General features: G+C 46.0%; 1 protein-coding gene and 1 long non-coding RNA gene across 2 annotated transcripts; one reads left to right on the top strand and one right to left on the bottom strand.

The window, feature by feature from the left end:
• LOC8066531 (protein NRT1/ PTR FAMILY 5.10) lies at positions 778-7,976 on the bottom strand. Its single transcript, XM_021462583.1, has 3 exons — positions 7,475-7,976; positions 7,179-7,396; positions 778-2,386 (listed from the first exon to the last, which is right to left on the bottom strand). Exons 1-3 carry the CDS (start codon positions 7,641-7,643, stop codon positions 995-997), a joined length of 1,779 nt encoding a protein of 592 aa, XP_021318258.1. The 5' UTR covers positions 7,644-7,976; the 3' UTR covers positions 778-994.
• Positions 5,009-10,868, top strand: LOC110436194. Its single transcript, XR_002453934.1, has 3 exons — positions 5,009-5,094; positions 5,613-5,717; positions 10,370-10,868. It is a non-coding gene; the product is annotated as an uncharacterized LOC110436194 (long non-coding RNA).

Below are 21,443 nucleotides of genomic sequence, written 5' to 3'. Positions count from 1 at the left end.
GCGTTGGCCCTGATGATGGACAGCAGCTGGGTAATGTTGGAGGATGTGTGACGAAAGCACCGGGCGTTGCGCTCCTTCCAAATCTCCCATGCTACTAACGCGAAGAGGGTGTCGGCTCCTTTCTGACGTTCACCGTGCCAGCGCGCTCTCCAACGGTCCCACCATACAAGAATGGTCACATCGCCAACCGGGGACGCATCGGCTCCAAGGACGGAGAGAACGGTCCACCAGACCTGACGCGAGAACGAGCAACATATAATTGTTAAATAAAACGAAATTTTAAACCTTCAACCAAACACCCCCCTTATTAGCCATCTGGTTGTTTACACACAAAAAAGAAAGCCATCTGGTTGGATCGGAGCGGAGTATCAACAACTCCACCGCACACAACCTGATGGAATTCAATTCAATACAATCCACTAAAAATCATGCATCTTATTAATTATGTATACACAATGCATCCATCTAGATGATACCAATCATTCATCCATCATTATAGTCTGGCATAGAAAAACAATCCAACTCATACATAGGTCATGTTTAGTTTCCACCCAAGGACTCAAAAAAAAATTACCGCATCACATTAAATGTTTGACACATGCATAGAGTATTAAATGTAGATTAAAAAAAACTAATTGCGCAATTTACATGTATGTCGCGAGACGAATCTTTTAAATCTAATTAGTTTATAGTTAGACACTAATTGCTATAGTTACGAATATGCTATAATATCAAAAAAAAAATTATTCTTTTCGTGAACTATTCAAGGCCTCGGAATAATCTGTCATCACCACCTCTTCCAAAGCGAGAACGTGGATTTGAATTTGAATTTGACTAGGGTCCATTTTTGCCCCGACAACTGAGTTTGCTTTTGTTTACAAGAACAAAGTACAGTATACAACAACAGAAGAAGGCTAATTTCGTCATCAATCAACACAAGAGTAATAAAATAGTGCCGATCGAGAATCTATCGATCCCTCCACTAGTGCTAGTGCTAGCAGGAGGAGTATTTCTCTTTCCCAAGCGTGGAGGAGGAGGAGGAGGAGGAGGAGGAGGAGGAGAGCCGCCTGCTGCTGCTGCTGCTGCCGGAGTTGTGCTTGTAGACGTGGGAGCGCGCGAAGTAGAGGAAGAGCGCGAGCTCCACGGCGCTGAGCCCCGCCAGCAGCCAGTAGAAGTAATCGAGGTGCGCACGGTTGAGGTTGTCGGCGAACCAGCTGTCCCCGCCGCCGGTGCCGGTGACGCCGTCGATGACAGAGATGAGCAGGCTGCTGATGAATCCCCCGATGCCCATGACGCTGAGGTAGAGCGCGAGGCCCAGGCTGCGCAGGCCGTCGGGCATCTGGTCGTAGAAGAGCTCTTGCAGGCCCACCACCGCCAGCACGTCCGCCACCCCCATCATGGCGTACTGCGGCACGATCCACGCCCAGGTCATGGGCACCGTCGCCGACGGGTCGTCCACCAGGCCGTGCTCCCGCGCCGTCGCCAGCCGCCGCGCCTCCACCAGCGCCGCCACCACCACACCCGCCAGCGACGTGGCCATGCCGGCGCCCACGCGCTGCAGCATGGTGAGCCCCGACGGGTTGCCCGTGGCCCACCGCAGCGCCGGCACCAGCGCGCGGTCGTAGACAGGCACGGACAGCAGGATGCTGGCGGGGCCCAGCGTCTGGAGCACGGCCGGTGGCAGCTCAAGGCCGGAGATGCGCCGGTCCAGGGTGCGGCCCTGCTTGTTGAAGAGCGTCATGATCTGCGCGTACACCACGCCGTACGCAAGGCTGGACGCCCAGATGGGAAGCAGGCGCAGAACGCACCGGGCGTCGGCCTCGGCGTCTTGCTGCTGCTGCTGCTGCTCAGAGTGCGGCGCCACCGGCACCGGCACCGGCACCCCCATGCCGCGTGCGAGGCGGCGGAACGGGGACTTGGCTTCCGGCGTCGGGGCGTAGAGGCGGTACGTCGGGGTGCCCAGCAGGAAGACGAGGAAGGCGCAGAGCACGACGGCGCAGGGGACGCCGAAGCCGAGCCCCCACCCGACGTACTCCTGGATGTAGCCCACCACGGAGACGGACACGGAGATGCCTATGGCCATGCAGAAGAACCACCAGTTGAAGAGGGACCCCCGCGACGCGCGCTCCCCCTGGTGCTCCGCGTCGAACTGGTCCGCCGCGAACGCCAGCCCGCACGGCTTGTCCGCGCCCTGCGCGATGGCGATCAGGTACAGCGACACGTAGAAGAAGGCCACCTGCGCCCACCCGGGCCCGGGATGATGGCATGAATGAGCCGACGACCACGACCACGAGACGCCGCCATCACCATCATCCTCCTCCCTGCAGGGCACGTGCGACGGCCGCAGCACCGGCACCGTCGCCGACAGCGTCAGCATGCCATACCCCTGCCACCATGAACATGCACAGCGTCAGCATGCCATACCCATAGGGTTTAGGGTTTAGGGTTTAGGCTTCATGAAGTCACGGTGTAACTTTCCATCCATCTCACACCTCCGTTCAAGATCCAACGACTCCAAAGCAATTTTTTAGGGAATGCTGGCGGCGGGAGCGCTCAGCTTGAGGCGGGAGTTTCCCTCGCGCGCTGGCCGTCCCACGCGCCGCTTCACTTTCCTGGCCGCGCGGTGCGCCGTCGGTCCTGCGGGGCGCGCGGTCCGCGCCCGCGCTGCCTCAGCTGCCTGGCCGCGCGACGCGGCGGCTGTCTCGCGCGCCGCCTCGTCTGCTGGCCGTGAACTGCAGTCTGCAGCATGTCCCGGGCGCGGCATCTCCTAGTCTCCTGCTGGCCCAAGACCCGAGCCAGCATTCAACGAGTAGGCTTGGTCCACGTACGCTGCGGTCCGTTGCTTGTCGCCTGAGTGCCAGTGGCGCGAGCGCAGCCCGTTCCGCTGTTCGCTTGTCGCGGCGCCGGCCGCCCCACTCGCTGTGCAGACCTTCACAGCAGCCGCGCACGCTCGCCGCATCCCGTGTCCGCGACGGCCACCCGCTCGCCATGCCGTGTGCCCACGCCGGCCGGCCGCTCGCCACGGCGCCCTCCGTGCACGCACACAGCGCCGGCCGTGCAGGTTCACCACGCCGCCCTCCATCATGATGGCAGCGTGCACTCGCCGCATCCCATGTCCACGAGACCACGACGGCCTTGCACACTCGCCGCATGTCGTGCCCGCGATGGCCGCCAGCTCGCCGTGCCCAGTGCCCGACACAGAAACCGTTACTGATATGATATACCACACGAAAACTGAACTTTCAGGCATGTTCAGATTGCTCGGTTAGCTAAAATGGTACTACAAAACAGTTGGAGCAGGATTGAATTTTGTTCGTTAGATGGAGAGGGACTACACGTTCCGTGCTAAAAAATCGGACTTCTTGAATCTGAGAATCTAGCCGAATCAATGGGTATCTCCAATCTCCATAACGTGTTACATGTATTGGCTACCGAGGGGTCATGGGATTTTTTTTTCTTTTTTTGAGAATTACGCACGCATACTAAAAGCTTAATGTCGAGCACATGCACTGATGCACATGTGTCGAGGACTTAAACCCGGCTAAATATGTCCTACAAGGAATCTAACCAATCAGTTCGCTTCAATCTCGTGCTTTCCCGGGCATTAAAGTCATACTTCATACATGTACTCCTCACTATATCGATGCTTTCCACCACCTTGTAATTTGTAACGAAGCACTATTCGTACGTGAATAGCGAGATTACCAAGTGGCCTTCAAGTTCAAGGAAGATGACACGAATGTTGCAAAAAATATTATTGTTCAAAGAAAGCCCTACAAACAAGAGAAAATCAGAAGAAACATCAGCATCTCTATTCCTTTTATAAACCAGTTTAAAAAAAGAGCCTCCAGCTTCATAACAATGATTTCCTTTTTTATCGGGAATCTCTCCTAGCTTGTAGAAATATGAGGGTTAGAAACTAATTTGCCCACTGCTATAACTAGCTGCCGCAGGAAGCTTTTTACATTTACTAGATATCATCAACTATAAATAAATATAAGAAAAACCAATGCAGACACACTCAGGTTTGGCAGGAACGCGTGCTCTTTTCAAACCAATGCAGACTGCAGTTCACGGCCAGCAGACGAGGCGGCGCGCGAGACAGCCGCCGCGTCGCGCGGCCAGGCAGCTGAGGCAGCGCGGGCGCGGACCGCGCGCCCCGCAGGACCGACGGCGCACCGCGCGGCCAGGAAAGTGAAGCGGCGCGTGGGACGGCCAGCGCGCGAGGGAAACTCCCGCCTCAAGCTGAGCGCTCCCGCCGCCAGCATTCCCTAAAAAATTGCTTTGGAGTCGTTGGATCTTGAACGGAGGTGTGAGATGGATGGAAAGTTACACCGTGACTTCATGAAGCAAAGTCACTGAATCCTGATCCCTCCGTGGCTTGCTTGGTCCCGGTTATCCACTCCACTAGCAGCAGGCAGCAGCCAGCAGGGCAGACTAGACACACAGGAAAGGACCCATACACGTCAAAGAGGCAGGGGACAGTCCATTTGCAATTTAAATCGCAAGGAACTGGTCCATCTGCTGGTTTGGTGTTTGGTGGATGGATGAGGATGAGCAGGCAAACGAGGCGGCGGGACGGGACAGGCTGGCAACCCACACAGACAGACCAGCGTGTGGATTGGAGCATCATGTAGACTTTTTTTTTTACGCTAATGATATGTTACTGGCGTCCCTTATGTGTTTCTCGTCCGGACGATCCTCATTCACTCATCTACGGACCCAACTGCTCATCTTCATCCACACTCATTTACGAACCTAGCCCGCATCGTACGCCCACTCTATGACTCTACTTGCTTGCGCCGTCTATGCCGCCCCCGCTCGGATACCCTACATCTCGACTGTGCACTTAGCCACTCCACGGCCATCCCCGCCTGCGCCGCATGCGCACCTCTCTGGCCGGGATGGTGCCTGGTGCCCGCACCAACCCCGACGTTCTCCTCCTCCACCGTGGCATAGCTCTCAACCACTCCGGCGTCTTCTTCCCCCATACTAGTGCCCGCACCTACCCCGGTTGCTCTCTCTCTTTCGCCGCGGCCTCCATGCATCCGGAGAGGGAGGGCAACGACGGCGGCTTTCCCATGTCCCCACGAGGTAGGTGAGGTCCTCGCCTAGATCTCAGCCTTCTTCTTCTTCTTCCTCCTCCTCCCTCTAGACCGAGCTTGGCCTTATCCTCGTTCTCCTTCTCCACTCTCTGGGTCTGGATGTAACGTGTGCGACGGTGGCTAGGGTTTCGGCGAGCCCTTGGGAGTCATATCTCGTCGTTGTTGGAATTGTTCTTTTTCAATGTTGCAACGAATGATTTGAAAATGTTATAATAGTATTTTTTTTTATTGTTGCAACAGACATTTTTCTGATTGTTGCAGTAGCAGTGTTTGAGATGTTGCAATAGCTCTTTTTCATTGTTGCTGCAGATCCCCCCTGATGTTGCAATGAATGTGTTTGAATGTTGTAGTAGTATTTTTTTATGCTGCAGTTCATATTATTGTTTTGTTTCATTATATGTTCTTTCGATATTGCAATAGATTTTTTGTTTGTTGCAGCAGTTTTTCCCCTTTGTTGCATCATATGTTCTTTCATTGTTTCAATAGCTTGTTTTTTCGTTGTTGCAGCTGGTGCTGGGCGGGGTGTAGGGGTGAGCTGGTGATGGGCGGATCGGAGGTGCAGGGGGCCGGCGAGGTTGGTGGAGGGCAAATCCTGTGCACGTGGAAGGCAGGGTGAGTCGTTGCATGGGGAGTGGAGGAAAGGGACGCGGGGACGGACGGGATCGGCTTAGAGAGGCGGCGAGGTTGGAGGCAAGTAGATCTCGTGCACGTAGGAGGCGGGGCAAGTCTTGCACGATGAGTGGAGAAAAGGGTCGTGGGGACGGATAGAATCGGCTTAGCATATCTATTTTTCCTTTTTTCTTTTCCATATGGGAGGCGAGCGGGGGGAAGGCCCGGCGTCCGGACACACTCACGCGCCGAACGTCCGGGCGCTAGCAAAACCATTTTTTTTATACTCAAAAAGTTGCAATCCCTAGCACGTGGACACGCAATAGTGGAAACACTTGTTTTAGAATAAAATACTCAGGCCTTGTTTTTTTCTAGAATTTTTTGTTTTTAGGTACAGTAGCAATTTCATTTTTATTTAGTAAATATTATCTAACTATAGACTAACTAAACTCAAAAGATTCGTCTCGAGATTTATATGCAAACTGTGTAATTAGTTTTTGTTTTCATCTATATTTACTTTATATATGTGCTGCAAGATTCGATGTGACGGAGAATTTTAAAAAGTTTTGGATTTTTGGGGTGAACTATGTTTACTTTCCAATTTTTTTTGTTTTTAGGTACAGTAGCAATTTCATTTTTATTTAGTAAATATTATTTAATCATAGACTAAGTAAACTCAAAAGATTTATTTCACAATTTACAGATAAATTGTTTAATTAGTTTTTTGTTTTTATCTATATTTAAATACTCTATACCGTAAGATTCAAAGTGACGAGAATTTTTTAAAAAATTAGTTTTTTCACTGTAGCAGCATACGGCAGATACGCTACGTAGCAGTACAGTCAGCGCCGCGTCGGTTGTGGTGTTGCGGCGGCAGCCTGGGTCTGGCGGCTCTCTGTTTTTTTCTTTAAAAAAAATGATTGATGAGATAGACACGGTGGAGGATACGGAATGGAGCCAACTAAATTTCACTCCAATCCACACCATACCAATACACATAGATTGGAGTGAATCCGACAACAACCAAACAAAACCTGACGAGTAAAACAAACCCACAGAAAAAGGAAAAACAAAAGATGATATTGACCGAGGCCGTGTTTAGTTTCGCGCCTTAAAACTTTTCATCATCACGTTAAATATTAAATATAGATAAAAATTAAAAATAATTATATAGTTTATATATAAATTACGATGTAAATTTTTTAAACTTAATTAATATATGATTAGATATTAATTACTAAATAAAACGAAAATGCTAAAAAAAATTCAGAACTAAACCTGGCCCGAGCCCCTCTTTCTTTGTTTATTACCACGTGCGTGCTTAAAGAAAAAGAAGAGGGAAAGAAAGAAGAAAGGAGAAGCAGAGGGATCAGGATCATGAATGCTTAATTGGGGGCAGGCAGGCAGGCAGGCAGAAAACAAAAAAAAAAAAAATGGGCAGGCAACATATAACAAGGTAATTACCAGGACGTAGAGGGTGCAGGCGATGATGACGGATCGGTATCGGCCCAGGTAGGCGTCGGCGAGGAAGGCGCCGAGCAGGGGCATGAGGCAGGCCGTGCCCGACCAGGCGTTGACGGAGGCCGCGGCGGACGCGTTCGACTGCCCCAACGGGCCCGTCAGGTACGTGATCAGGTTCGCCGAGATGCCGAAGTAGGCGAAGCTCCCGGCGATCTCAACGCCTGTGCCGGTGCCGGATTTGGATTAGGCAGGATCGGCCGATTGAACCAGGGATTGGATTGGATTGGATTGGTACGTACCCACGACGAAGAGCGCGGATCTCCATCCCCCGGAGCTTCCGCGCTGCACGGGCCGCCCAAGGTAGTCGGAGACGCCCGCGAGAGAGTCCTCCTCCTGCTGCTGCTTGTTGGATGTCAGGAGGAGGGGAATGGTGTCGCCGCCGCCGCCGCCGCCGCCGGTGGGGTCCATGGCCACCCGCACAGCCCGTTTGCTACTCCCTCCCTCCCCTCCCCTCTACTAGCAGTAGCAGTAGCTGCCTGCTCGGCCTCGGCGCGCCACACCTAAAGCCAACTGTCCTGTCCTGGAAGATGAGATATTTGTGTTTGATTGCTGCCTTGGCTTTCTCATTTCTGTCAATATAATAATTATTTGGTGTGTGGAGGTGGTGGTCGTCGTCTACCTCCGACTCCGAGGGTGTCCTTCCCTCCTCCATACATACACACACACACAGATAAAGTAGACCGTCCGTAGGCCCGCCAGGTTGCTTGCTTACTTGGCCTTGTTTAGTTAAAAAAAGAGAATTTGTAAAAAAAAAAAATCAAATTATCCGTCACATCGAACTTTGCAACACATACATATAGTATTAAATATAGATTAAAAAATAATTAATTATATAGTTTACTTGTAATTTACGAGATGAATCTTTTAAATCTAGTTAGTTTATGATTAGACAATAATTATTAAATATAAACGAAAATTTTAGGGTGTCCAAAAATTTTAAAACTAAACAAGGCTCAGTCTCCGACTGAATTTTTTTAGCTACCCAGTCAAATCAAATCAATCAGTGACACCACCAATTATTTTAATAAGAAATTAAATATAGTACACCGCACATTAATATAAGCTATAGCTTGATAGGACAGGAGTGGCTGACTTTTCCGTCCAAAATCTTTTGGAAAATATATATTCTATAAGACTGTGATTGAGAATTTAGACTATACGTTTGGCTGAAAAATTATGATTAAAAATACTGTTTGTTAATTTATTATGAGAAAAAAACACTATTGAATAACTGATAAATTTGATAAATAAACTCAAACAAACAGCCTGTGACGAGCGAACTTATGATGTTCATGCATTTATAAAGACTCATCCGTATCTGCTCCTATATATTGGCATGAATGACACGTCAATCTATAGACTCGTCTACCAAGTAGTTTATGTATTTGTAAGACTATCTCCAAGAGGAGAAACCTAAAACAAATACACATTATATGGTATAGGTCACGCACAGTGAAATGGATAACACCCTAAATCTCTCCTTCTCCAACAGCTATCGCAAACAGCCCACCCAAAACTGTCGCGTGCCGCACCAGCCGCTCGTCGTGGGCACGCTGTGCCACTCCAGTCCCTCGCCGCAAGCACACAGCGTCGCTCTAGCCCCTCACTGCGGACGTCGCGTCGCCCAGCCACAGACCCGCCCCAGCTCCTGGCCAGAGTTCCTCTTCCCCTTGGACAGGCGGGCGAGAGCTCCGCCGCTGCTACCTCGACACACGCCATGCCCACCGCGGGCTTCGCCATGGTCACCACCGTCATCACCTACGTGTCTGTCGTCTAGCCCGCACTAGATCCGCCATCCCATGGCCCTCCTCACCTCCGAGCCGAAGGTCGCCACCTCGTCCGGCCAGGATCATGCCAAGGATATCCTCATCGTCATCTCCGACCTCCTCTTCGGCTTCGGATATGGAGCCTTCACCGTCGCGTCCATGTACCTTGTCTGGTCGCTCCTTGCCTCCACCTGCGCCTCCGACTACGAGGACCAGCTGGGAAAATTTGCGTCTGGGAGAGAGAGGACGCAAATATGCGTCCCGATTAGGTGGGTAGGCAAAATAGGTACCGCGTTTGTGCATTCTATTGGAGAGTGTTTTCTCCCGCAAAACACTGTGAGTGACCTATTTTGTGTTTGCCTCGCCATTTGCATGAGCTGTTGGAGACAGTCTGAGGTAAGGGTCTGTTTGGTTTGAGCAGCTAAAGTTTAGTCGGCTAAATTTTATTTAGTCTATTCAATCACTTTTTTACCAAACACATATACTAAATGGGACTAAAAAGAGAGCTAATTTAGTTACCAAGGGGGAGCTAAATTGTACTAAATGGAGCTAAACCTCACTTTTTAGTATTATTTAGCCTAAAAGGGACTAAAATGACTATTTTGGTCATCCAAACCAAACACTCAAGACTCAATAACTAAAGTTTAATCTATAGTTTAGCTACTAAAGTTTAGCAAAGTGAAACCAGACAAACTCTAAGACTCAGGTTTGGTGAGGGAACTTGTATAGACTTTGTCCAGTTATGTTTTTGCTTCTAAATATATATAGGCAACAATTGCATATTTGGTGGACTGCATTAGAATACGCTCTAACTTCTCCTGCTTTGTATCACTGATTTGCCTATATATGCAATTAGTCCATACATGCATCAATAATTTGATCATATTTGATTCTAATTCTAATATCGTGCTTGCAAGCTTCTGTTCATTCTCATACAGTGCAGCCGAGCTAGCAGTAGTAGCAGTACTGAACTAAAGTAAAAGAGCAAGTGCACAGCTTCGCAGCATGCTATCCTATGATATATTTACATTTTACTCATGTTTATTTTTTTTCATTTTTTAGTGGAGGTTGTTAAATATATGCTTACAACAATGCCTCCATCACTTTTGACTTTACATTTTACAAAAAAATGTATAATTTGAATACATTTTTACTGAACCTGTGTACGTATTGTCCAACCATTAGATGCTTCTAGTATACATGCCATTTATATGCTCATCCTTTTTCCAAAAGGATCTATATGTGTACATTTGATTTCTTATTGTGGTGTTTGTGCTCCTGTCAAGCACTTGTTTAACGGGAATTACATGCTACTTTTTCTTCCAAAATGAATTCACACATCTAAGGTCATGTTTTATTTTTGTTCAGGTAATTCGATCGAACAAATAGGAACTGCTGCCATTTTTAAGCCCGAGGGCATGGTAGTGACCAACAAGAACTCCAGCAGACGAAGGCAGTGGTCACAGAACGACGAAGTCTTCTAAACTATTGCCTACCACTACTAGTTGAGGAATGTTTGGGGTGCTGCCGGATCTGACGGCAGCGGTTGCGGGCGAGCAGCAGTGCAGATCTCGGTGAGGAGGAGAGTTTGGATCAGGCGGATCCTATCGACAGTGGCGGCCATAGGTGCAGCGGAGGCCTCCGAGTCTGGGCGGAAAAGGATATCCTGAGGACAATGACAGAGGACTCTTGGAATCCTGTGAGGTGGAAGCAGATCTTGAAATATGCACCTTTGGCGTGATCGAAAAAAGTGGAAGCAGATCTGTCAGCTCACGTTTGATCAGCTAGTTCTAATTAGGCCTTGTTTAGTTCCGAAAAAATTTCGGAACACTTTTGTTTTTATTTGGCAAATATTGTCTAATTATGAACTAACTAGGATTAAAAGATTCGTCTCGCGATTTACAGACAAACTGTATAATTAGTTTTTATTTTCGTCTATATTTAATGCTTCATGCATGTGCTACAAGATTCGATGTGACGGGGAATCTTGAAAACTTTTTGGGTTTCGGGGTGAACTAAACAAGGCCTTAGACGATGATGGATGAAGTTGGACTAAGGCCTTGTTTAGATACACCCAAAAACCTGAAACTTTACAAGATTCTCCATCACATTGAGTCTTGCGGCACATGCATGAAGCATTAAATATATATAAAAAAGATAACTAATTGTACAGTTTACCTATAAATTACGAGACGAATCTTTTAAGCCTAGTTGCTCCATGATTGGATAATGTTTGTCAAATAAAAACGAAAGTGCTACAGTGTCAAAATCCAAAAATATTTTGGATCTAAACAAGGCCTAAGGGGTGTTTGAAATTGGTCTACAAACTTTATTATGGAGCAGCTCCACAAAAACTGGAATTTGTGGAGTATCTTTAAAATTGGAATTTCTGGAGTATCTTTTTTAGGTGCTCTCACAACTCCACCTTTTTTTCTTGAACTGAGTGCTTGGAGTTAAAACCGTCTGGCTGGAACAGAGCTGAAAAATATGGAGCGGAACAATCTCAAACACCCCTTAATTGGTGACATATGGCGTCACCTCACTTGAAGCAGATGAAAATGACACTAATTGAGATTCACAAAGATGGCACGGGTGGCAACAACTTGACGACACTTCGACCCATTAAATCTAGCCATTTTCAGGAGAGGATGTCAGGAAACAGGGCCTGGTTTACTTCCAAAATTGTTTGCAAAATGTGAATAGTAGCACTTTCGTTTGTATTTGACAAATATTGTCTAATTATAGACTAACTAGGCTCAAAAGATTCGTCTCGTCAATTCCGACCAAACTGTGTAATTAGTTTTTATTTTCATCTATATTTAATACTTTATGCATACGTTTAAAGATTCGATGTGACGGGGAATCTGAAAAGTTTTGCAAAATTTTTAGGGAACTAAACAAGGCCAGAATATGCCCAAGTTGTAGTTTTTTTGGTTGTGTGTTCTCTTCTTTGTTGAGGTATGAGTCTAAGTGCTCTTATATTCTTGTACTTATGTATATCCTTTGTGAATATAGCGGACGGATTAATAAAATCTATTATAAAAAATTGAGGCATGTTTAGGCTTAACATCTTATTAATCTTGTGCGCAAATGCATCATTGAAGTGCTTTCTTTAAACATCCATACTTTTTCTAGCTCCTATTGCTCAAATTTTGTTTCTAATCAGAATGAACTTGTTCGCTTGGCAGAATATCTAGTTTCTAGGAAATCGGATGTTGGAATATGATATGAAATTAGAATTTTGGAGGAATGTGAGTAACCATTTTATAAAGTTTATTGCCCCTCTTCTTTTCTTAGAAGAAAAATGGAGGTACGCATATGCTCTTTTGGGAACGAACAGAATCCCTGTATGTGATGTAGATATTGATGTGACGTATACATGTATAACGGCGTGATATCTCATACTCATAGTTGTTCATAATGGTTGATGATTACATGCAAGCTGTGTGATAATGAATTGTGTTTGTCTCAATTCTGGTATAAATGTTGTCCAATTTTTGCATAGATTTATAATAATAATAAAACATGCAAAAAAAATTATCTAGTTTTGTTGCCAACAACCCTATCTAATCTGTCAAAACTTTTCATCTTGAAATAGGGCTAAAATCACAACGATCTCTAGCAAAGCAAGGGTAAAAATCACATGGAAAAAGTTAACAACGTTTAGAACTTCACGAAATAGGTACAAACTCTTCCTTTTGTTGGAAACACAGAGATAAAATCATGATGTTTAAAAAACAAAGAACAAAAGCATTATTTTCATTCAAAACGAGGAACGCCGAAGCCTCAAATCTTTTTTTCTTTTTAGATGCCCAAATGTTTTTTTGCTTTGCTTTGTTTCATGGGCCATCCCAGCTATCAAAGAATAGGTTCCATGTAATGCGGCCCAATGTATATCATACATGGGCCTCACTCGCTTCTCTCTTCCCTTTGCAATGTCTCAGCCCGCTCCCGCCTCTTGAATCGTTAATCATTAATTTTTTTAAAAAAATTCTTCTTCTCTTTTCTCTCTTATGTTTTTGTTGCCTAAAAATGTTAGTACATCTCATCCGAATGCAATGCTACAGATACTAGATGGATTTGTTTCAATCATTTGCTTGTCGTTGTCGTTGAATCTTCTTGCGACGGAAAACTGGACCATAAAAGCTACTACTACATACAAAGAAACTATATACCTTAGCTTTCTCATCTGTTTTTTAAATTTGCAAGCCAGAAACACAACACACAATCAAGTTGCTTGGTGTGTTAGGCCAGTCTCAACAGGTTTCTATGAGAGGTTTCATGCACATTAAATATAATGCCACGCTAGAAAAAAAAATAATCCTTGCATGAAACTAGAAAGAAAGAGAAAGAAAAGGTTTCGTGGGGATGAAATGTATCGGCTTTGTTTCCAACACCTAGGAAATGGCTTGAAACCCCCACTGAGGCTCTAAATTTCATCGCGGGTCTGCTGGCCATGAGTCCGACGCTACGAGTCCACCGCCGTGAGTCCGATATGAGTTTGTCGCCACGAGTCCGGTCCGTCGCACGAGTCCAGTTGCCACGAGTTCGCCTATGGTTCTGCCACGCATGGGCGTGAGCTCCGACCGCCTGCTCAGTCTCCATGCGGGAGCCACACTACACAGCCTCCATACAGGTGGAATGAGGATGCGGGGAAGAGAGGAAAAATAGGGACATGTGGGACTTATAAAATAATAAAATATGCTATGAAATCGTGCCATAAAACTTTGCATTAGGAGAGAGAGAGAGAGCCTCATTTCATATCAAAGTTTCATGTGTTAAAAACTAGGAGGTGAAACTTTCCATTAAGACTGGACTTAGAACGTCTAATATATTGTAACTGGGTCGCGTTAAGCCACGACAGGGCGTGTGCTGCGGGAGTGCACGACCCCACCTCCGCGCTTGCTTTCTTTCTCCTCACACCCTTCCTCCCCCACAAGCTTCTCTGCAGCTTCCTTGTCACCCGCAACCTGTTGACGTCCAACGACCCTACCCACCCTAAATATATGGCAAGTTTGTTAGCGTCGTCCTTGACCTCGTCTGCCCCAGCCTCCACAACTGGTGGCCCCACAACCCTCATCCTAATCACACAACCTCGGCGCCAACCACTGCCACGACACCCTCGCTACCAACCCCCGCCCATATGGTTGTCCCCTGCTGCACCGCCCTCAACTCGCCGCCAACGTCGTGTCGCGATGGCCTCCCCGCATCCCCCTGAACCTCTTTGTAGAGCCATCGGAGAGGAGATTTACTAACCTAGAAACCCCAAAGTCTAGCCACCTTGTTCTTCTTCTCCGGCGCGGGCACAGGGCCAATGTAACACTAAGGCCTTGTTTAGTTCCCGTTGTAAAATTTTTCAGATTCTCCGTCACATCGAATCTTTAAACGTATGCATTGAGTATTAAATATAGATAAAAATAAAAACTAATTGCACAGTTTGGTCGGAATTGACGAGACGAATCTTTTGAGCCTAGTTAGTTCATAATTGGATATATTTGTCAAATACAAACGAAAATGCTATTATTCATATTTTGCAAAAAAATTTGGAAGTAAACAAGACCTATCTTAATTAGCTAGATAAGTCATGACAGAAAATATTGTTGATTGATTTGTTGTGAGAGAAAAACACTACTGAGTGGCTGGCGGATTCGGCTGATAAAATTAAGCGAATAAGGTGTAGATGATTATTCATCGATATAATATAATTCATGCTGGCATGCTACTCGACATCATGCATGTATATATCCATTGAACATCGTCGTGTTGCATTGTGTTATCATCAAGACTTAGCTACGTGTAGCTGCGTGCTCCTCTCCGCCGATAGATCCGATCCTGCCGTAGGTCGTGTCCAGTTTTAGCCCGCCCGTTGAGTCGGTATCAGCCTTGTGTCAGTGCCACAAATGGCGGACGCGCAAATTCATCATTCTGCCAATTGCAATATTGCAATCCCATTGGCTTGCACAAAATCTTCTTATTACATGATGATTCCATACAATTATTAGGGCTAGCTAGCTAACCGTACCTGACGTGACTCTGCCTCCGATCCTGCTTGCAAAATATATAGTTCTGCCGCTTGCGTACGTCTTTGATGATGCAGCTAACAATAAATAAAATCACTTCGAAAAAATGTTTAGCAAAACAGTTTAATTGGATTTGATCGAGATTATTTATTTTCAAGAGGATAAAGTGGTCGTAGAGGCTCCACATGCAGCTCGTTTTGGCGGCTTGTCTTGTCATGTCATCCATCGTCTGTGCCTCCATACTTAAAGCCTAGAAATCTGTTTGACATAGCTCACAACAATTCATAAAGTAATTTTTTCAAACACTTATTTCTTTTCCACAGCTATTCCGGTGACATAGCTCACAACAACTATTTTTAAACACTTATTTTCAAAACAACTTTATAGGTGAAGTAATTTTTTTATCTTCTCTTATAAAGGGATGAGTTGTGATGAAGCTAAAAAATAGCTTATTCCAGCTTCATCTTCTATATGTGGGACCCACTATGTACAAAAGACAACTTTTACCCAAGTGCAGAGAGAGAGAGAGAGAGAGAGAGAGATATCAGCACTCGCGGGAGGGAGGCGATCAATGGCTTAGAGGCGATGGGGCACAGTCACCGGGGCGTGGCTCGCCAGAGCGCAACCTCGGTGTGGCCGTCGGAGGATGGCCACCGTGGCACTAGCCCACTAGGGGCGTGGCTCGCCAGAGCGCAGCCCGCCGAGGCGAGGCTGTCGGAGCACGGCTATTGGTGCTGCTTGTTGAGGGCTCGTCCGCCGGTACACGGACCACTAGGGCGAGGCTACCGGGGCGCTGACCTGCCTTGGCGAGGCCCGCTGTGGCGCGGCTTGCCATACTGCGGCCTACCATGGCGAGGTCCGCGGAGCATGGCTTGTTGTGGCATGGCTACCGAGGTGCTACCTGGCTAGGCGAGGCTCATCGAGGGTGTGACCGCTAGGGGTCGCGACTGATGAGGAAGAAAGATGGGGAGCGAGCGTGCAACCTCACGAGGAAGAAAAGGGAACACAGTTGAAGAAGAAACAAGAAGGGCATTACAGTAATTTCATTCTTTAGTGTACTACATGGAGCTGTTTTGTCAAACAGGTCCTTCTTTAAAACAGCTTAGCTTCACTGTGTAAGCTGTTCACAAAACTAAAATAAAAAAAACAACTTTATTAGTAAAATTTAGTTGTGCCCAATGAGACTTAAAAAGTCATGTCATGCTTATGGAGGTCCATCTCAAGTCCTAGCTAGCTCCCCTCGTCCCTGCTAATAACCTTCTTCCTACATGCATGTTCTCTCGTCTAGCTAATTCTCTAGATATATATAATTCTAGAATCATGTAAATACATATAGAGCTAATTTATTGGCTTAGTTGTCATGACAAATTAAGGATGTATACAATCTGGTTCTAAAAAGTAGAATATATATGGTCAGTCGGTTGATGTAAGAGCAACTCCAGCCTAATATGTAAATTGGGTCCCTACTTTTCCATTTGCATGCTGGCCTGCAAAAAAAAGAGACCCAAAATCCATTGCAACTCCAGCCCAACACCCAAAATCCGGGCAGCCTGCTCCAGCGCCCCGCTCGCCGCGCCGTTTGCTCCGGAGCGCCTCACGCGCGCCGCGCCGCCGGCCGCCCTGGCTGCGTGCAGGTGCTGCTGGAGACGCGGAACCTCCGGGTGAAACGCGGAGCCTCCGGGCGAGGTCTACACCCGCCTCCCTCTCCTTCGACAGCGGCCTCGTCCTCACCAACAGCGCGGCCAACAAGGTGCTCTGGTCCACCGCGTCCAGCCGCGCCAAGCGGCCTGCTCCGGCGCCCAGCCACGGTGAAATAGGTACCTCTAGCAGCACGGTGGCTTCGCCTCCTCCTCCCCATCCTCCTCCCACGACGTCGTCTCCATCGCCACCTCCGTCGCCTGCACCACCACCAACACCGCCGTCGTCGCCACCCGAAGAGGAGAACCTGATACGCCAGCTCCCGTTCCCACTCCCGCACCACCTCCCCATCCCTCGACTTCTCCGCGAGCCACGCCGCGACCATCGCGCTCGATAATGCCGCCGGCACCGCCTCGCCCCGCGCCTACTCCTCCACCTCGGGCGCGCGGCCACGGAGGTACCCGACGTGCGCGGCCAAGTACTCCGAGTACACGCCGTGCGAGGACGTGGAGCAGTCGCTCCGGTGCCTAGCCCGCCGCGAGGCCTGCTTCGGCGCCCCGCCTGCCGTGCCATCTGCTCCAGGGTTGGGAGAGGATAGGGTCCTCCTGTTGCTAGGGACCCAAAACTAAAATTTGGGAGTGCATCTAAAATGGGAGCTCAAATAGGAGCCCCATTGGAGTGAATTTTTATTGCTCAAGTCCTTAGATTTAGAATAGGGACCTAGTAGAGGTTTGGACTGGTTGCTCTAAGGGCTAAAGGATTTGTGAATCAAACGCATTTGTGTAAGCCGGCCGGTACAAATACACCAATTTACACCGTCGTCCTTGCATAATATGCAATAAAAAGGATTAACTGTAAGAAAATATATTCTTTACATGATCAGTTCTTTCAGCAACACTTTAAGAAATGTGCTGACATGTGGGACCTAGATCAGTTCTTACCTCTCCGCTCTGACTGTACGTGCCCTCCATCGGCTGTGTCTATAAGGCTAGTCTTAATGCATGTTTCATGAGAGTGTCATGCACAATAAATAGGGTGCCACATAAGCAAAATTGTCGACTTGGCAGGGTCATTAAATGAAGGAGTTTCATCAGATGAGAGAGGAGTTTCATCTCCATGAAACTTTTGTGGCTCGGTTACCTAGTTTATAGTCTTAGTAATTGTGCCATGAAACTATGCATTGAGACTGACCTAAGGCAAGTTTCAATGGAAGTTTCATATGAGTTTCATTTGCATTAAATAGGTTGCCACAAGGCTTTTTGATGACATGACAGTGTATTTAAGAAGAGAGAGAAGAAATGAGTTTCATCTAGATGAAACTCTCTTGGCACGATTGGGCCTTGTTTAGTTCCGAAAAGTGAAAAGTTTTCGGTACTGTAGCACTTTCGTTTGTTTGTGACAAATATTATCCAATCATGGACTAACTAGGATCAAAAAATTCGTCTCGTGATTTACAGCTAAACTGTGTAATTAGTTTTTGTTTTCGTCTATATTTAATATTTCATGCATGTGTTACAAGATTCGATGTGACGGGGAATCTTGAAAACTTTTTGGTTTTCAGGGTGAACTAAACAAGGCGCAACTCTCTATGAGTCTTGGAATTAAATGTCTATGAAACTATAAAATGAAACTCTCTATTGAGAGTGAGTGTTTCATCCAAGTTTCATTTCATTTCACATGACATGGCAGTCTTGGAAACAACGCTACGAAACTCCCCACTGAGACTGGCCTAAGGCGTTGTTTAGTTCACCCAAAAACCAAAAAAGTTTCAAGATTCTATGTAACATCGAATCTTTCGGCACATGCACGAAGCATTAAATATAGATGAAAATAAAAACTAATTGCACAGTTTAATTGTAAATCGCGAGACAAATCTTTTGATCCTAGTTAGTCCATAATTAGACAAAATTTACTACAAACAAACGAAAATACTACAGTAGCGAAATTCAAAATCTTTTCACATCTAAACAAGGCCTAACAGTTTCTTTGGCTACTACTACTCTACTAGTCCGATCTAACCCGATCCACAAGCATGGATTAGAAGAAATTAAGGTGAAAAAATAGTTCAATTTATTTGTAACTTTAATTTCTTTTATTCGACCCATTAAATTTAATAAGTGTAGATTAGAGTGCAGCGAAAAGGTAGTACATCCTCTCGCTGCAGCCAAATACATGCGTACGTGTAATTAATTAACCGGTTCAGGCGCGCCGCAGATCCCACTAATTAATCCACGGTGGTACAGTAGTAAATAAGATAAACGACTAGTCACAATCGTTCGAGTACGGTCACTAGAGACGCGTGTAGTTGCTGCGACCCATCGCTAATAATACTATTCATGATAGATATGCATGCTAATATTGGGGCCAATGCAAAGACCACCTGTAATTAAGCAGGGCATGCATGCACTAGTGACGTGTCATGATTATTAGTCAGTTATGTGGTCCTCACTTTTACCTGTTTTTCGTTAACATTGCACGACCGCGTGCATTGTACGTGCAGGGCAACGTAGATCGTCACTCACATTATGTGCGCCCTCTTGGATTAACATCGTGCGGTACAGATTAGAATTTGCACAGTTTGCACGGAAAATGAGTTTGTACAGATCCGTTGAATATATATCACACCATTATTAACAATAAGGTAGTTTTTTTTTATATCCTTTTCAACTCAATCTCTGAATATTTGTCCCTTCTATTTCTAAGTTTCTCGCTCGCTTGTCAAAATAAATAGATGATACAGGGAAGTTATTTAGAGGCTGCATGAAGACATATAAATTAAGGAGCGGCTTTTCGGATTTAGGGAGTGAGTTTAAGTGAAAAACTGTTTTTGTTAGGAGTTAAGTAAAAACTGTTACTTGCATTGCATTGGGTCGCGGCAGAGAGTAAGAATTGCGCGCGCGGAGGCATGCAGTGTCGCCGTCGATGGTCGTGTGGTTGCGATGATGATGCCGAGCGATGGGGATCGAGATGGACCGTACCGTGTAAGTGTAAATGGGTGGTGGTGGATCGACGATATGTGTTCACGCGTACCGTGTTGAAATTGGTGGCCAATTTGCGTGCATGTCCTTTTCACCTCCGATCATATCCATAGCAGGTAGGAGTACACACCAAATATATATATGTTTATTAATTATTACTACTGATGAGATGAGATGACAATATTTTGCTATCAAAATCAATTAGCACACGGCTATTTTTTCAGCCAGCCGAACATATATAGCACTAAGATCCATGCATCGTCCTCTCTCTCTCTCTCTCTCTCTGACCACGTGTTTTACTTTATAATTGTATTCACATTTAATTGTATTGATTTGGACATATATTTTCTTCGGCATATTTAGAGACCGAGAGAGTATATATAACGGACTGCATCTTCATCCAGTCCCAGCTCTCGATCGCTCCCTCCCTAGCTACCTCTAGTAACTAGTCTCGATCTACTTACTACGTCTTACTATTAATTAGGGGTAGTGAGCGAGGTGAGGTCAGGTCATCTCAGCTCGACCGATAGATCGATCGATCGATCCATCACGAGCGAGCCAAAAAAAAAAAAAAAGGAAAGGCAAACGTACTACACAGTACAGTCGTCAAGAGTCAAGAAGTGCAACTTTCAAGGCGATACACAAGATCACTCGTGCATTTAACCCTCCGACCGCGACTCCTACGCAAATCAAGTACTACCCACCCACGTGTCAGCCTCACCACACCCCAGCTAGTCCACACAAAACAAAATAAGGAGTAGGATCCATCATCGCCCGGAGCACCTTATTTCTTTCTCTTTCTGCGTTCCTTTACACACACATTGATAGACGACGACGACGACCAACCTCCCAACACATATGTTCAGTCTCAATGCATGTTTTATAGGAATGTCATACACATTAAATAGAGGCCACATAAGCAGATTTGCTGACTTGGCAGGGTCATTAAATAAAGAAGTTTCATCAGATGAGAGACGAGTTTCATCTCCATAAAACTAATGTGTCTCGATTACCTAGTTTATAGTCTTGTTAACTGTGCCATGAAACTATACATTGAGACTGACCTAATCCCTCGGCCCCCCAAAATAAGGCACACATCAATCTCGCTTTCAGAGGAATTAAAACTTTTTTTTTTTCTAAATTTGACTAACTCTATGGATATGAAAAAATATCAACATTTATACATATATCCACATAAGTTTACTATGAAAAATACACACCACGATTAGTCTAATGCTACTTATTGTGAATCATAATATTAGCACTTTTTATTATATATTTGGTTAAAAACTTAATTAATAAACTTTGACTTCTCGAAAAACAAGCTAGGTATTAAACAAATGGACATGTTAATGATATGCAAATGGGGAAAGTGTGAAAATATAAGTAACTGATCATAAATCTATCAAACCCAGCAAAAGAGGTGACAAGTATCTATATGTGTGCAAATGGGGAAACACTACCCCAGTTCTTCGCATCACTATTGGTTCAAAATCCCCACAACAGTGGTACACCAACGGTGATGAGGGTTCACATGACCACTAGTTCTTAAAAATGACATTGATGTGAAACTGGTAAGTCACAAGTAACACGATTTTTTGTGCAAAAAACACGTGCTTCACGGCTATCGACGCTCGAACCTCTGACCTCCCGCTTTGCATCTTCAGCCCCTAACCACCACCTACAAGTTGTTTGTGCCAAAATGAGATTTACGTCCTAGCCATTTTATGTTCATTTAGTTTTGAAATAAGTATTTGGGACCCTAACAAATTAAAATAAAAAAATTGTCGACTACAAAGTTTTATA

This window comes from Sorghum bicolor, chromosome 6, assembly GCF_000003195.3.
Source record: "Sorghum bicolor cultivar BTx623 chromosome 6, Sorghum_bicolor_NCBIv3, whole genome shotgun sequence".
Classification (NCBI taxonomy): Eukaryota; Viridiplantae; Streptophyta; class Magnoliopsida; order Poales; family Poaceae; genus Sorghum; species Sorghum bicolor.
This window is presented reverse-complemented; position numbering and strand designations above follow the sequence as displayed.

Coding starts and splice junctions, on each gene's coding strand:
- LOC8066531 (XM_021462583.1), bottom strand. CDS start 7,643: ATGGACCCCACCGGCGGCGGCGGCGGCGGCGGCGACACCATTCCCCTC. Junction 7,397..7,474: donor ATCCGCGCTCTTCGTCGTGG/GTACGTACCAAT, acceptor GCACCGGCACAG/GCGTTGAGATCGCCGGGAGC. Junction 2,387..7,178: donor CCTGCACCCTCTACGTCCTG/GTAATTACCTTG, acceptor TCATGGTGGCAG/GGGTATGGCATGCTGACGCT.